The 17500-nt window shown below is 45.6% G+C and overlaps 1 protein-coding gene across 5 annotated transcripts in view; it reads left to right on the top strand.

Moving 5' to 3' along the window:
* Positions 1–17494, top strand: part of BAIAP2 (BAR/IMD domain containing adaptor protein 2) — a 93540-nt gene extending 76046 nt beyond the window's left edge. For 3 of the 5 annotated variants that reach the window (XM_077458734.1, XM_077458733.1, XM_077458737.1), the window contains one exon: positions 10613–17494. Coding sequence is in view for 2 of the 5 variants with exons in the window: in XM_077458737.1 (XP_077314863.1) it covers positions 10613–10682 (70 nt within the window). In the remaining 3 variants the exon portion in view is untranslated. Of the gene's footprint in view, positions 1–7099; positions 7147–10612 lie in introns of all 5 variants that reach the window. The other 2 variants (XR_013263461.1, XM_077458735.1) reach the window with 1 other exon arrangement.
* The last annotated feature ends 6 nt before the right edge of the window (positions 17495–17500 follow it).

Below are 17500 nucleotides of genomic sequence, written 5' to 3'. Positions count from 1 at the left end.
GAGAGAACTGACCATGAGGTGCTCTCCTGCTTAGTGTGGTCAGTTTTTAATTGGAAAGCAGAGGGACTGGCATGATCACCAGGGATTTCACATAAAGGAAGCAATACAGAGAGAACAGGAGACTTCTTCATAACTTCTTCTTCTTCATAACCGCCACATATCAGAAGTGTTGGGGGTAACAAACGCTTTAAGTCACGAGGATTAATTGGCTCCAGTCTTACAAGATACGGCTTCAGGTCAAAATTGCATCAAAAATAATTTAAAATTCCGAGAGGGATGTGTGTTTTTATGAGCCGTAACTTTTTTGCAAAATGCGATATAGCGATGGGAATGGCGCCACGCCAATCATTATCAATGTTTCTTTTTATTGATCCCAATAACATAACTTTCCATTCATTTATTGGTTTTTCATGCTCCCTCCACACCATTGTAGAACAAAGAGAGGAGCCCCAGCGGGACTCTAGAGACTGTTCGCAACCAGGCAATAAGAGTACAGCGATGTAAAAATCCAAGCACTTTATTCAAACGTGATAAAATAGTGATTACAGTCACATGGTACAAATTTTAAAACAAAAGTTATAGCCATACAGACATGGGTCCAATGCCCTAGAGCAGGGGGTCTCCAAACTATGGCCATCCAGTTGTTCAGGAACTACAATTCCCATCATGCTTAGTCATGTCTGTGAATGTCAGAGTTTTACAATGCCTCATGGGATGTGTAGTTCCACAACAGCTGGAGGGCCGTAGTTTGGAGATCCCTGCCCTAGAGCTCATATTTTGGAACCTAAGGTATAAACAACACTACAGGAGTGTTGTTTCAACCATTTACAATTTATAGGGTGGCATACACCGTTTGGAACCCAAGGTAGGTCTCATGGGGATTGAGGGACCAGACCAGAAAAGTTGCAATAGTAATGCAACAACGAGGGGCCCAACTCTTGTCCTGATCCCCTAGTTTGCATCCAAAATGTAGGTGGTATGCCACCTTGCCACTGGCGTCCTACTGCCCTTGCCACTGGCGTCCTACTGCCCTTGCCACTGGCGTCCTACTGCCCTTGCCACTGGCATCCTACTGCCCTTTTGAGATGCAAATGTGACCTTGCCACAAATGTAGCAGAAGCTATTTGCGTTGGTTACACGTTACCGAGGCATCTTGGCTTCTGATTGAAGATATCACACAACTGTTCCTTGGAAATGTTGGGCAATGCCGCTTTCACAAGCCACCAGACGCAACTGGTGTAGATCTGACCAAGACAAATGTACCTTGCGATAAAAGAACAATAAATGACAGGTTTATCTTTATTGAAGATAAATGTATACACTTCCCTGTGGTCCATTTTCATTCTTCTACCATACTTTGTGGAGAAGTTCCGAAGCGTCCCGATCATCAGCCACCTCCTTCCCTTGTAGGCCATTATATACTCGCCTGTGTATAAATCTTTATTGTAAAATATATTCAAAACTTTAGCCAACCAGCACCTTTTTTATCACCTGTTTTACTAATTCATCCAATCACAATATGTAAGAACTGCCACATGTTATCTCGAAGGGTCAATCATTTCCCACAGTTTGTAGACCAGTGCAATAATTATATATATATATATATATATATATATATATATATATATATATATATATATATATATATATAGTGTGTGTAAAACTTCCACATGAATTGTAGAAATGTGATCACTCACAAGCTTTATAATAATAAATATCCTGAAGAAGTGGGCGGCGGTGTAATGGCACGAAACACGTTGATGTTTTATACTATTCTGTGAGCAATAAATATCGAATCCACTTCTCAGCTTCCATTATATATACGAAAGCCTGTGATATTGATGATGCTGAACTGTGGCAAAATTAGACTAAAACTAGACGAGGGTGCGCGTCCCTGCGTACCAAAAGGCCACCCAACTAGGGGTTTTGTAAACCCTTGTTTAAAAAAATAAATAACAAACATGTTATTGCATAAATAATAAATAATAAACATGTTACTGCATATTTGCCTCCACTGTGCAGTTTCTTTTGCACAGAGTGGCCCCGAACCTCCTCTTCTGGGGTCCCCCGGCGGCGCTGGTGGCTCCTCCCCCCCCATCGAGTGTCCACGTTGGAGAAGTGCTCCCCTTGGTGGACACCCATGCAGGCGCTCTCCCGAGTCCCGCATCTGTGTCCATTCACACAGAATGCAGGAGTTACCCCCCCCCTCCCCTCCCCCCGGCACAGTATCTTTGGATTTGATTGACAGCAGCCGGAGCCAATGGCCAATCTATCCGATCAGGATATGAGACACCAGTTACAGATGGTGTGCCCGTTCCTGGCCAGTGCATTAAGGTGAAAAACAATGAGGGTTTACAACCCCTTTAATGTTTATTCTAAATCGTAAATATGTAAATGACCATAATAGGTATACCTATAGCAGTGATGGTGAACCTTGGCCCCCCCCCCAGATGTACATTTCCCATGATGCTCCACTACACTGCAGAGTGCATGAGCATCATGGGAAATGTAGTTCCAAAACCTCTGGGGTGCCAAGATTCACCATCACTGACCTATAGGATGAGGTCAATGCCATTGTATATAAAAATCAACGTTCTATCTCGATGTGGAAATATTCACATCTACCAAGTGAAAACGTCTCTTGAATACATATGTATAGACAATATTGAGGGTTATAAGTTTACAGGCATAGTGCTCCATTAATGGTATCGGTGGGAGGAATAGTGTCCCATCATTGGTGTCAGTGGGAGGAATAGTGCCCTATCAATGATGTTCGTAAAAGGAATAGTACCCTATCAATAGAGTATGTGAGATCATTGGTATCAATGGGAGGAATAGTGCCCCATCATTGGTGTCAGTGGGAGGAATAGTGTCCCATCATTGGTGTCAGTGGGAGGAATAGTGCCCTATCAATGATGTTCGTAAAAGGAATAGCACCCTATCAATAGAGTATGTGAGATCATTGGTATCAATGGGAGGAATAGTGTACTATCATTGATATCAGTGGGAGGAATAGTGCCCCATCGTTGGTGTCAGTCGGAAGAATAGTGCCCCATCATCGGTGTAAGCCTGGGGAATAGTGCCCCATCATCGGTGTAAGCCTGGGGAATAGTGCCCCATCATTGGTGTCAGTGGAAGGAATAGTGACCTATCAATGGTGTCTGTGAAAGGAATAGTGTCCCATTGGTGTCAGTTGAAGGAGTAGTGCCCAATGTTGGCGTCAGTTGGAGGAATAGTGCCCTATCATTTGTTTTAGTGGGAAGAATGGTGTCCCCTATGTTGGTGTCAGTGGGGGGGAGATGGTGCACCATTGTTGGTATCAGTATGAAAATAGTGCCCCAAGGACCGGATAAAGGCAAGCAAAGGGCCTTATCTGGCCCTCATCTTTTCTGGGCTAGAGGAAGCACCATCCCGGGACTGCTTCTGCGTCTGAAGCACCTGGTGGATCATCCATGTCTCGTTCCACCTGTTTGTAAGTTACCCACCTGTAACCCTCATCAGCACCGGCTATTTGGATTAGTGAGTAAGTGAATCACCTGTCTTCTCAGAGACACACTGAGGACCGGTACAGTAAGTATCCCATCCTCCTCTACTGCTCAGAGGGGGGATTCTTTAATATCTGCTGAGGGAACAGATCCGGGGATTGTTATGGAGTCCTCATTAGTGCCTTCTGTAGCTCTGTTGGGTGAGACCGTTTTGTGTCCTCTTTTATGTCCAATTTGGATTTTTTTGTTGTTTTTTTGCACAATTTATTGGAAAAATCTACTTGCAGAGACTCTGAATGCACCATCCATAGCCGAGGCAATGCTGAGTCAACTGGGCCCGATTCAGAGTCCGCCATCTAATCTCGGAGAGACTGTATGTAAGCAAGTCTCCACCCTGATAGGGACTGCGTGCTTCTATCTGCATTATGGGTTCAGCCCACTCTTCCAGGCCTCAGGTCTATTAGAGTACTTATGGCTGCAAACCCCTTCCCAGTACATTCCGTACAATCCTCTACAAGGACTGGGAACCACCTGTAGCATCATCAAGCCTGCCCTTTTCAAGGAAACCTATTGGTAAGTGGTCTCTGCCCACTGTAGATGCATTGTTCATACACCTTAACAAAGCAAACACATGCAAGGCCAAGTGCTGTCCCCCTTCACGCAAGGCCAAGGGCTGTCCCCCTTCACGCAAGGCCAAGCGCTGTCCCCCTTCACGCAAGGCCAGGCGCTGTCCCCCTTCACGCAAGGCCAGGCGCTGTCCCCCTTCACGCAAGGCCAGGCGCTGTCCCCCTTCACGCAAGGCCAGGCGCTGTCCCCCTTCACGCAAGGCCAGGCGCTGTCCCCCTTCACGCAAGGCCAGGCGCTGTCCCCCTTCACGCAAGGCCAGGCGCTGTCCCCCTTCACGCAAGGCCAGGCGCTGTCCCCCTTCACGCAAGGCCAGGCGCTGTCCCCCTTCACGCAAGGCCAGGCGCTGTCCCCCTTCACGCAAGTCCAGGCGCTGTCCCCCTTCACGCAAGGCCAGGCGCTGTCCCCCTTCACGCAAGGCCAGGCGCTGTCCCCCTTCACGCAAGGCCAGGCGCTGTCCCCCTTCACGCAAGGCCAGGCGCTGTCCCCCTTCACGCAAGGCCAGGCGCTGTCCCCCTTCACGCAAGGCCAGGCGCTGTCCCCCTTCACGCAAGGCCAGGCGCTGTCCCCCTTCACGCAAGGCCAGGCGCTGTCCCCCTTCACGCAAGGCCAGGCGCTGTCCCCCTTCACGCAAGGCCAGGCGCTGTCCCCCTTCACGCAAGGCCAGGCGCTGTCCCCCTTCACGCAAGGCCAGGCGATGTCCCCCTTCACGCAGGGCCAGGCGATGTCCCCCTTCACGCAAGGCCAGGCGATGATGTCCTTCATGCAAGGCCAAGCGCCGAGACGTCCTTCATGCAAGGCCATGCGCTGTCCTCCTTCAGGCTAAAAACAACTTTATAGTTAACGTTTCAGCATAAACACTGGGTCTCCAACCCCTCCTTCTCCTGACATGTTCCACCCCCATAGTGGAGCATAATCGTAGTGCTTTAACCTAAAGGAGAACAGAGGTTGTTGGTCTTGTATGTGCTCCTGAGTTTGGAGGGGAGTGACATATCCTGGTGGCACCTGCTCATTATCTGTTGGTGGTGACTTTGATTTGTCATTATGGATCAAATTCCTTAATGTGTTCCCCTCTATCACAAGGACATGTATCCTGGGTGGAGAGATGTCTGTGCAGATGTTTGTGACACTTTGACAGTCCCAGGGACATGAGCATTTACCCAAGGAACAGCTGATTTATTTGCTCTCACTTGATCTAAAAAGTAAGGTCTCTTTGGACCTTCCCTGGATAATGTAATTGCCAATGCCGCTGGTGGTCTGGCTGTGTGCTGCCCCCCCTTATAGATGGCTAAGAAGATGAATGGTGTCAGTGGGAACTTATCTGAGAGGCAGAAATTGCTCCAAGAACCCATCGTAACCTCTGGAGGAACCCCAGTTGAGAGAAGCTGCACTAGAAGATTGCAGGAGCATCCTTCTGATGTCATGTTCTACAGTCTTTGTCTCTGTGTATTGTGCCTCTTTGTTGGGTTTTGTCAGCTCTACATTTGGCCTTTTATTTATCAGAGTGTCTTTAATATGAATTGCATGCATTGTCCCAGGTCAACCAATAAGATTTAAATCTGCACAGGGCTTGAGGCAGATCTGAGGTTTGAAGGTGCATGCATTGTACCCGTTATGAGGTTTAAATGTGCATGCATTGGTGCTGGGCTGAGGTTTGAAGGTGCATGCATTGGCGCTGGTCTGAGGTTTTAAGGTGCATGCATCGGTGCTGGGCTGAGGTTTGAAGGTGCATGCATTGGCGCTGGTCTGAGGTTTGAAGGTGCATGCATTGGCGCTGGGCTGAGGTTTGAAGGTGCATGCATTGGCGCTGGGCTGAGGTTTGAAGGTGCATGCAATTGGCACTGGGATGAAGTTTGAAGATATATGCATTGGTGCTGGGCTGAGGTTTGAGGGTGCATGCATTAGTGCTGGGCTGAGATTTTGACGGCACATGCATTCATGATGGGTTGAGGTTTGAATGTACATGCATTGGCACTGGGTTTAGGTTTGAAGGTACATGCATTGGAGCTGGACTGAGGTTTGAAGGTGCATGCATTGGCGCTAGGCTGAAGTTTGAAGGTGCATGCATTAGCGCTGGGCTGAAGTTTGAAGGTGCATGCATTGGCACTGGGCTGAGGTTTAAGGGTGCATGCATTGGTGCTGGGCTGAGATTTTGACGGCATATGCATTCATGATGGGTTGGGGTTTGAAGGTGCTATGCATTGGCACTGGGCTGAGGTTTGAAGGTGCATGCATTGGCGCTGGGCTGAGGTTTGAAGGCACATGCATTGGCGCTGGGCTGAGGTTTTTACGGCACATGCATTCGTGCTGGGCTGGGGTTTGAATGTGCATGCATTGGAGCAGGGCTGAGGTCTGAAGGTGCATGCATTGGCGCTGGGCTGAGGTCTGAGGGTGCATGTATTGGCGCTGGACTGAGCTTTTACGGTACATGCATTGGTACTGCGCTGAGGTTTGAATATAAACATGTTACGTATGTGCACCAGTCATACTTGTACTGCTAATAAAGTTTAGCTTACTATTATTATTACTTTGAAAATGATGATGATACCTCTACACCTAAAACGGAGAAAACTTTTATGCATGCAACATGAGTTTTCTATAGTAATGGTCCCAGGGATTATTAGTTGGAAATATTACGGATTTTGTGGTTGAACACATTTACAGATGTTCCCTATAGGGCAGAGGTTCTCCGCTCCTGTCCTCAGGACCCACTAACAGGCCATGTTTGCAAGATAACTGAAATGCATCACAGGTGAGATCATTTGCTGCTCAGTGATTGCAGTATTCTAGTCTGCATCTCCCCAAGGTAATACATAAAACCTGGCCTGTTAGTGGGCCCTGAAGACAGAAGTTGAGAACCACTGCTATAGAGCTTAGAGAAGTGCTGGAAGTAAGCACCATTCTGATTGGTTAGTCTCAGACAATGCGGATAGTCATTATGTAAGAAGCTGAAGGTCATTTCTTTCCTCTTTCTCCTTTTGCTAAACTAGACTTGTATTCTGAAATGTGGATGCCACAGGGATATTCCAATGTACAGGTAGGTCCACCTGAGGCTTTCCTGCCTACCTCACTGCAAGTAACTGTTATTGTTAAAGTATAACTAAAGGCACAACTTTTTTTAGTGTTAGATGGAGTGGAGGTGGATTAGACCCTCTGTTGGTTTGTATAGCGCTCTGTGTCCACATTTAGGGAGATTCACCCTCTGTTTGTCCTGTTTACCATTATCATTGAAAGTAAATCCTAACTTTAGGGTTGTCCACACAAAAGCAAGGGGTGGGGAAATCTTTCAATGGGGACACTAGTTCTGGTGACCTGGGGGTCCCTAAGGAACTCCCTTAATTTGCAGGGATTTCCTCTCACTTCCTGTTTGGCCATGGGACAGGAAGTGAAGCGAAATCTCCCCACTGGGACACAGATGTAAAAAAAAAAAAAAAATCTGACCGGGGTTCTAACCCCCCCCTTTCTCCTTACTCCATCCAACATGAGAAAAAAAAAAAAAAAAGTTTTGCCAGTAGTTCTACTTTAAATCTCCACGCAATGTTTTGTTTATAGCAGAACAAAAAAGGTAAAACTTCTGTCAGGTTTTTATTTGTCTACATTGGGTAGATTTTCCCTCGCTTCCTGTCCTGTGACACCAGCTACAGAAAATGAAGAAGCAGCTGTCACTGGACTCAGTCACCTGAATTCCCATTGGAGAGCTTTCCAGCGACATTCTGTGAAGGGACAATCGCACGAACCCTCCATGCTTTATCCAAAGTAAACACTTTGGCTAGACTTTGGTTTTAAATCAGTACCTGAGATGCAGAATTGTCTCTGTGATTTAATGCTTCAACGTGTCCCAATGTTAAAAACTGGAATGTGCAAAAATTTCAGCCCTTCAGTTATTGGTGCAGTCTGGTGGGTTGTGGTATCGTAGACCAACCGGGCATTTCACTTCTGATCATTTCACAGGAAATACTGTGTGCATTGCTTGTTCTTTGAGCCCCCAGTATAGTCAGGGTGAGAGTGGACCTCCTTAAACATGCTCTGCCCATTATATGCCATCTGTTCTTCCCTTGAGATTGGGGCTCCTCATAGGTGGGGGTCATAGGCATCCCCCTCTGCAGAAAGAATGACTATTGCAAAAATATTCTTATAACCTATTCCGATAATATATGAAATGCTAAAAATTCTGTGTATTTCCTAATTCACATGATGAGGTTTATATACTGTTCTCCAAATTTAAGTGCAGATTTAAACTTCCCCACAATAGTGACAGTTCATCAGTGGTTGGACCAAATCATAGGACTTCTTGAGGCAGGGATACAACCATCACTTATCACATGGTGTAACCACTTGCTGACCTGGCCTTTTCCTGACGCTTTTTGTTAACATGTAAAAAACTGTATTTTTTTTTCTAGAAAATTACTTATAACCAGCAAACTGTAATTCTAGCAAAAATTCATTTTTTACATGTAAACAAATAAAAAATTTATAAATTTTATTTATTTTTGGTTGTAAGTAATTTTCTAGCAAAAATTCTAGCAAAAATGCATTTTTTACATGTAAACAAATAAAAAATGTATATTTTTTTTCAGCAGAGGCCCTAGAGATTAAAATGGTGGGTTTTGCATATTTTTGTCACGCGGTATTTGCATAGCAGTTTTTTCCAACAAAAATTTTTTTGGGGGGCAAAAAATACTTTTGTGTGCATTAAAATTCATAAAAACCCAATATAATACCCAGTTTGTTGCTAAAATTTAAAAGCTGTTATGCCAAGTAAATGGATACCTAAAAAAAAAAAAAAAAAAGTCACGCTTCAAAATTGCCCACGCTTGTGGAATGGCATCAAACTATGTCAGCATAGGCGATGCTGTAGAAACCTTTACAGTTGCCAGTTTAGAGTTACACGGGAGGTCTGGTGCTAGAAATATTGCTTTCACTTTGATGTTTGCAGTGATACCGCACATGTGGTGCAATTGCTGTTTAAGTATGCGTGTGGGACCAAAGGGTGCGTTCCCCTTTTGTGCACGGGAGACAGGGTGCTTTAAAAAAAATATATATATATATATATATTTATTTCGACATTGTTTCTTTACATTTTTACACCCCCAGCAGTCTTATGGTCTGGTCCCTTTTCTCATCACTGTCCCTTTTTGTTGAACAGTTTCGTGTACGTGTTAATATGGAGACAATTATACAGGAATGACAAATTAAGTAACCTGAGAATGTCTATTGTGGTCATTGTACAGAAATGTTCCAGCCACAAGGTGGACGAGTTCCTGTAGGGTCCAGAATGTGACCTCCACCTTATCAGCTGGAGGGCACCAAGTATGGTCTTGCAGAGAAGGCCTTTGTCCATTGCTGGTGGTTTTGTATCTCACAATACATGAGTATACTGGCTTTGGTTCTTCAGTATCTGCTCTGGTCATACTGTGACCTGCCTATCTCTGCGTGCACCAGAAGCGTTTGATCAGGAGATCCCACCCTAAAAGCATAGCTAGATCATGTACTACCATGTCTGGGGCAAATAACCCAATTTACCAACTTCATATTATAAGATTGTAATCTTAGTCCATGAAGCTTCTGAAAGTACATGAGGAGAGGGATCTCAGATTCTGCTTACTGCTGTATGTGTGTATGGAGCACATAAGAACAAAAAAAAGTCCAATCTGCAAGACCATGTTAATGACCGCCTCAGCCCTGGCTCCAGCCAAGCCACACTCCTCCGCGAAGCACGTTGGGGGATGTGGCTTGGCTGAGGCTGTCATTTACACTGTTACAGGGTCGTGCAGCGCATAGGGGTGAGCTCTGTCCTTACCAGCACTCCCAGCGGTGTAACACAGAAGAGGACCCGGATGGAGCCTTTAGAGGCAACCATATGGTTTCTGGTCCATGGTGGTGAGCGGTGACCCAAGGAACACAGGTGAGGTGTCCAAGTGAGCAGAGATTTTGGAACATTCCATAGACTCAGCTGTCTCTCGGCCCATGCCGTACATTTCCTTTAAAAGAAGTCAAATTTGAATTCCATATGCAAAGTGTTCTAATGTTTACATATCTTATTTGTAGCGGATTGTTTAGCGTTTCCTACCAATCTCTCCCACAGCTTTGATATGGAATAAAATAAAATTGTTCTGGGTCTCGGCAGTGGCTGGCTGGCTTAGCTATCCTTGACCCTGCGTTCCTCTACTTGGCAACGATGGCCTTCACAATAAGTCTTTGTACCGGGTTTGTGGAACCTATCTGGTGGCCAGAACGTGTATATATTTTATATTACAGAGGTTGTATGAAACCAAGCTGGAATACCCTTATGGAAGCAGGGGGCGTGATGGAGAGAATCCACTCCCTTTGCTGGGGATCCATCCAAGGATGCTGCCACAGCCAATGGACTCCAACTAGAAGTGAAATGTCACTTTTGGGCCAGCTGGTCCTTTGGGATGACTAGGTTCTATTATTTTATTTTTTTCCTCGAGTGTCCCACCTGTTGTTGGTAAAAGTATAACTTGCCTCTTATTTCCCAACAGAAACCCCTTTATGGAAGTCCGGTTGAAGCCCACAATGACAAACGACCGATCGGCTCCCCACATGAATTGACGCTGACTACCCTCCGCAGGAGCCGCAAATCTTTTGCCTCTGTGCCCTTGTATGCTGGTAAATGGAGCCGGGAGAGATGACAGATGAGTGAACTCTACCCCCTTCTCTTATCTTCTCCCCCACAGCTTATGCGGGCACTATACAGCCCTGTACAGTCACTTGTTTAGCTCTACGCACAGGCATCCCGGATGGGTATGAAGAGTGACGACCCAATCTGCTCTGTATGAATTGCACCTATTTATTTTTTTACAAATTATCTTCTTGTAACTTCACGCCTTTGCATATCCATTCACCCCAAGCGGTTTTAGTTTCTCCCACAGAACTACCGGCCTCTAAGGCAAGGAGCGTAGTGTAGAAACCCCAACAACCAATCAGAGAAGCTTCTCGTGGTGGCCCCTATATTTGCTGATTGCATTCTTCTTGCTCTCCTTGCAGGGTGGGGCTTTGTGGGTGCAGAGCAACCAATCATTTTTCTGCCCCGCCCTAAAGGGGAAAATTGTAAAGCCAGGCACAGTTTAAAAAGCTTTAATATATATACCCAGCTTGCTTTTGCCCCTCTCCTGGGTAAAAATGCTGGAATATTGCAAGATCCTTTTGATATGGGGGGGGGGGGGGGGTTGTTATGTATTTTATCGTCAGTTGCTGCCATTTTTTTTTTTTTGCTAGAAAACGGTAAAATCGGCCTGCTGAGAACATATAATGGCATTCACTTAGCTGTGGCTATCTTGCATTCTGTAAGAACGGCCAATCATAAATCAGAATGTTGTCACTCCGTTGGGAACGGATGACATCGCTAACGACGTCACATGGGCACGTCCTATGAACGGCTGTACTAGGCAAGAGTATAAATAAACCTTCCTAGATGTCAGAAAAGATTCTCTTCGAATCTTTTCACTTTTTAATTTATAAGCGAAAATATGTTTATTTTCTAATAAATTTGTATATAAAGTCTATTTAATAAAAAAAAATTAATAATAATGCAGCAGGGGATGAATGGGAAGATGGCGGTTATGACCCGAGGCGGTTATACGTTGCAGCATGTACTGTATGCCTGGTTTCGGTTAAATCCTTTGACCCCGCCCCCTCTGTTCCAGGGGCCGGCCCCTGCGGAATAAAAAGGGGGGGGGGCGTTTAGTCCCTCATCTTTGTTGCAGATGTTTTTAGAATTTTTTTTTTTTTTCATAAATATAATTTGCATTTATCTGCTGGCCTTCTGGAGGAGGAGGCGCCGATATTGGCGCCGGCCAGTCCTGCGCTCGTCCTCCTGGAGCATGCTGGGAGGATGAAGTGGAGAAATCTGGACACCGTCGGCTTCTTATCTTCCTTCAGACCCTTTTTTAAATAAGAAACCTTTACAGCCAAATGTAATAACCAGAGCCGAAATCTTCCGCTTGTACAATAATCATTCTGGACGGTTCTGGCGAACGGTGCTCCTTGGCTTTGAGCGCACTGGGCAGATTTTAGCGGGAATGCTAGCTGTAGCTTTAATAAGCGTTGAGCAGCCATTCACTATTGGCATGTAGTAAGTATCTGCAGATGTTGGTCCAGAGCTGACCCATTGCTGAATGACTGGGTCGTTGAGGGTCCCTGGAGGAGATGTGCTCACCATGGTCCCACAGAGGGGTTCGGGCTAAGGGCCTATTTAGATATTCCTTGTATTGGAACCTCTGTGTGTTGTGTCCCTATTGGGCAGATGTGCCGTCACTTCCTGTCCTGTTAACCATTTGTATCCAGTGTGCCAAGAAACTTTTTTCTATGGTTAGATGAAAAAAGTGCAACAGATTTCTCCATGTTTGCTAAACTGTGTGGATGGAGGAATATCCCACTTTTTCCATCTAACCAGAGAAAATCTGCAGATAATCTATAGGTGTATGGCCAGCTTTACCTTCAACTTTTGTAGCACAAGCACCTTCCTGTTTGGATACAAACTAAAAAAGTGTTTAGTTGTGACCTCATATTATACAGTTTTGGTAAATCTAAAGAAAAATTGTATAATGTATTGCCTGTCCTAGTGTGTTCAGAGAACGGGAAGAGCTTCTTTATGAACAGGATTGGCGGGATCACCAGATATTTTCTATGCCTTCCACGTCTTTCCTAGAGAATAGAAAGAAATTATATGAAACAAAAAAGACATAGATGAGGGATTCAAGTGGAATAAGCCCCAACTTTTATAAATTAAACATAAAAAAAATATTTATTTTAGGTATTAAATATAATTACATTGTTCCAGCTTAGACCAACCATGTATATACCAGACCTGTGGGATCCTCCAAAACAATGTTTCTCAACTCCAGTCCTCAAGTAACAGGTCATGTTTTCAGGATTTCCTGAAACAGTTGTGGTAATTACTAAAGGCAGTGAAACCGATCAAATCACCTGTGCAAAATAATGGAGAGCCTGAAAACATGACCTGCTGGGGTACTTGAGGACTGGAGTTGAGAAACATGGTTTTGGAGGATCCCACAAGTCTGGTATATACATGGTTGGTCTAAGCTGAAACAATGTTTCTCAAGTACCCCCCCCCCCCCCCAACAGGTCATGTTTTCAGTCTGTCCATTATTTTGCAGAAGTGATTTGATCGGTTTCACTGCCTTAGTAATTACCACAGCTGTTTTCAGGGAAATCCTGAAAACTTGACCTGTTGGGGGGGGGGAGGTACTCGAGGATTGGAGTTGAGAAACAGTGTTCCAGCTTAGACCAACCATGTATATACCAGACCAGAAACATGGCTTTAGAATAGTAGTTTTTTAACCTCGGTCCCCAACAGGCCAGGTTTTGGGAATTTTTTCTTAGATAAAATAGCTGTCCAAAATACCAAGCCATCGACTCCGATTTAAAAGCACCTGTGCAAGATAAAGGAAAACCTGCAAACATGGCCTGTTGGGGGTACGTGAGGATGGAGGTTGAGAACCACCGCTCTAGAACAGTGGTTCTCAACTCCTATCCACAGGACCCACTAACAGGCCAGATGTTAAGTATTACCTTGGGGAGATGCAGACTAGAATACTGCAATTGCCGAGCAGTAAATGATATCACCTGTGATGTATTTCAGTTATCATGCAAACCTGGCCTGTTGGTGGGTCCGGAGGACAGGGGTTGAGAACCACTGCTCTAGAAGCTGGAAATCACTGTATGTACACCACCACAAGGGCAACCAGAGCCCAGGGTGAATATGGCAAACTGCACCCACCCCACCCACCCAAGATTTATGAGCATTATGTGTCAGCAAAAATCCCCCCACAAAAACACTGACCACTTATCTGCATGCTTACCCCCCCCACCCCCCCCCCCAGTACAAATCTGCTGAAATTCCCCCCTCTCAGCACAAATCTTAATCTTTGCCCCCTATCACTCAAATCCCCCCAGCTCAAATGCTCCCCCCCCCCAAAAAAAAACTATTCCACTCCTCCGCTACCCTTACATTTTCCCCTCCTAGTACACATCTTCTCTCCGCATACACTTCAAATTTCCACCTCCGAACACAAATTCTCCCCAAATCTCCAATACTAGCACAAATTGTCTACCCCCCCCCCCCCCACCATAACACAAAATCACCACTGTAAGCACTCCCCCCCCCCCCCCCCCTCCAGGTTACCCTCCTAGAACAATACTTACCCCCTGCTGTCCCCCAAATTTCCCATTCCAACACAAATCCCCCCCCAATCTTCTTGTGGCGCCCCCCCACATGACGTGAGACCACAGTGCCCAGAGCAAACGCCGCTCCTGACCACTGCTACCTCTCCACTAGCTTCCGGGGTCCTGTGCCCAACGGCTGGTGGTCTGCATTCTCAAATCAGGAGGCCAGACACTCGGCATGGGCACTATTCAGAGAACACTTTGCATTTTTTTTTGATTGGACATGATGAGGTGATGACATCACGCTCTCCGCCACGTCCAATAATAAAACACTTTGCATTCATTCAGAAAATGTAAAGCGTTCTCCGAATGGCACCCGTGCTGATCGTCTGACACCCTGTGTTCACAATGCAGCTGGCCAACTGCTCAGCAAAGGACCCAGAAGCTGGTGGAGATCACTGTAGTAGAGGTGTAGAAGGTGTGTAGTAGTGGCGTCTACAGAGATTTCCGGCTTCTAGAGGGACCCTACAGGTCTGGTATATACATAGCCGGAACAATATAACAATCTCTATACATGGAGTTCTTCTGTAATGTGTATGATATAAGCTAAAGTCGCTCCCTATACAATCTTTATACAATTTTCTTGTAGATTTACTGAAACCCTATAATATGAGGTCAAACCCAAACACCTTGAATTTGTATGCAATCAGGCCGGCCCTTGCACCACATGGTTGAAGGTAAATCTAAAGCCTTGTACATGCGATGCGATGCGATTGTTGGCCAACCGAGCGTCAGATTTTTGTCAAAAGGGCGTGTGCTAGTAACTTTTCTTGCATACTAACGGTACACAATTGTCGCACCACAAACACGAACATAGTGACGTACTACGAGGAATTTCAGCTCTTGAGCGCCGCCCTTTGGGCCCCTTCTGCTAATTCCATGTTTGGTCAGCATTGATTCCGAGCAATGCGTGTTTGTACTTTTCGACTTTTGTGTGACTGACCATACAAAAATCTGACGTCAAGCCGCTGTCTGCCGAAAATTTACTAGCCTGTCATCCAACATTTGTTGGGCAAAAGTTGGGCAATTGTCAAAAGGAGCGTACTAACTGTCAGATTTTAGGACAACAGTCTGCCAACCCTGCCAACAATCGTACCATGTGTACGAAGCTTAAGGCTGGGTTCACACCATTGCCAATTTCTCCCAAACAATTCGCAATGGCAGGAGATTTTGACCGGCTCTCTATGGAGACGGTTCACGTATCTCCGCAGCGGGTCCGGTGCGTCTTTTGGTCCCAATTCAACACAAAATTCGGGCTGAAATTGGACCTGAAACAGTGAACCAGGACACACCGGGCCCCCTGCTGTGAGACGGATGCGGAGATGGTGTAAACCCAGCCTCAAGGAACACCAAAAATTGTATAATGTGTATCCAGCTTTAGTAGAAATAAACCTTCAGACTAATTGAACAGTTTCAGGCCCCCAGGAGCTTTATATTAGGGTTGCATGGATACCACTATCTATGCCCATACTGAGCATTTGCACAAGTACTCGTGCAAAATACTCCGATACCTGAAACGGATACCTTTTGCAGTGCAATTTGAACCCATACAAAACAAATAGGCTCAAATCACACTGCAAAGAAACTGCATGCGATCACGTGCCATTCATGTCCGAATCGCATGTGGTTTCCCGCACAGCTCCTGTGTGATCCCACGCTTGTCATAGTGACTTCAGCCCAGGTCAACACAGGAGCAGTGCAGGGAGCTACATGCGATTCGGACAGGAATAGCACGTGATCGCATGAAATTCTTTGGAGAGAAACTTGGGCCCATTCATTTTCTATTAAATCGCACCACAAAGGTATTGGTTCTCCGTATAGGCGAGTACTTGACCGAAAGTATTGGTACACATCAGTAACTAAAAGTGGTATTGGTGCATCCCTACTTTATACAGTAATGTTGAATTCTATACAACAGCTGGCTCTCCACCTGTTTTGAAACTACAAGTCCCATGAGACATTGCAAGACCCTAACAATCACAGGGCATGATGGGATTTGTAGTTCAAAACAGCTGAAGAGCGAGGTTCCCTACCCCTGGCTTGGAGCCTCCGTTTTTATTTTAGTTTGGGCCAAGCTGCTCCAAACTATTTCCTTCACTAACTCGTGCAGCTGCGGTGATCGCTGTATGCGCTGTACGTGACATCATCTACATCCAGTATACAGTGCTGTGTTCTGGTAGCGGTACAGGGACCCCCATCCCGATCCCAGAACAATCCTTGAGCTCTGCTCAGCCATTCACAGGAAGCTTTGTATTTTATGAATGAATACAAGGCTTCCTCTGGCTGTGGTGAAGAGCTTGTGACATCATCCATCGACCTCTCTGCTTCAGCCAATCGGAGGAAGGCTTGTATTCATTCAGAAAATACAAAGTTTCCTGTGAATGGTTGAGCAGAGGTGGAGATGGGCTGAAGTAGAGGGGTGGATTAGCCACCAGTGGCTAATCCAATGCTTTGAGCACAGCTGTGTCTGAAAATCGGTATGCCTTCATGTGGCCACTCTGCCCCAAGGCCCACCCATTTCCCTCCCGCCTGCGCCTAGGGGTTAAACTATTGCACTTATAAATGACACAACCATGTGGGTGGAGCCTGCATTCTTGCACTGTTTTCAAATTGTTACAGTAGGCAGGGGGATCCTCTCCCCACACCTGCTGTCACAAGGAAGGTTGAATGCTCATCATGTTACACCCTAAATACAGGTGTAACATGGTGAGAAGGGTGAACTTCTCCTTTTAGGGCAGACTTATTCTCCAAGTGATCCTTCCACTTATGGAGTCTTTGGCCAGGATCACACGGACAGTATGTAGTCCTGGCGCAGAACTCGGGGCTCAGTGTACCGAAAAAAACTGCTGACAGGCAGCTAGAATCATCTGACAGACGCACACAGTCTCTTCTATCATAAAAAAACAAAAACAAAACTGGTCAGCACTTTTAGTTCCACTTTACTTACCGCCTTTCAGTTTCCCTTCACTTCCTGTCCCAGAGGAGGATTTATAAACCGTTTACAGAGCAGTTTGTCCCATGCAACTGCATGTCTATTGTTTTTTTTTTTTTTTACAAACTGACCCGGAGAGAAAATAGCCTAACATTTCCCAAATTCTTCACACAGAATAGAGTGCTTTAGGAAAATACCACATTATAGCCACTAGATGGAGCCGATAGTAAATAAGCATACAGTATATATT

The sequence above is a fragment of the Lithobates pipiens genome, unplaced genomic scaffold (assembly GCF_037356315.1).
Source record: "Lithobates pipiens isolate NorthernLeopardFrog02 unplaced genomic scaffold, aLitPip1_a1.2 Scaffold_28, whole genome shotgun sequence".
Classification (NCBI taxonomy): domain Eukaryota; kingdom Metazoa; phylum Chordata; class Amphibia; order Anura; family Ranidae; genus Lithobates; species Lithobates pipiens.
Note: the sequence above shows the minus strand (reverse complement) of the source record. Positions and strands in the feature narration are given on the sequence as shown.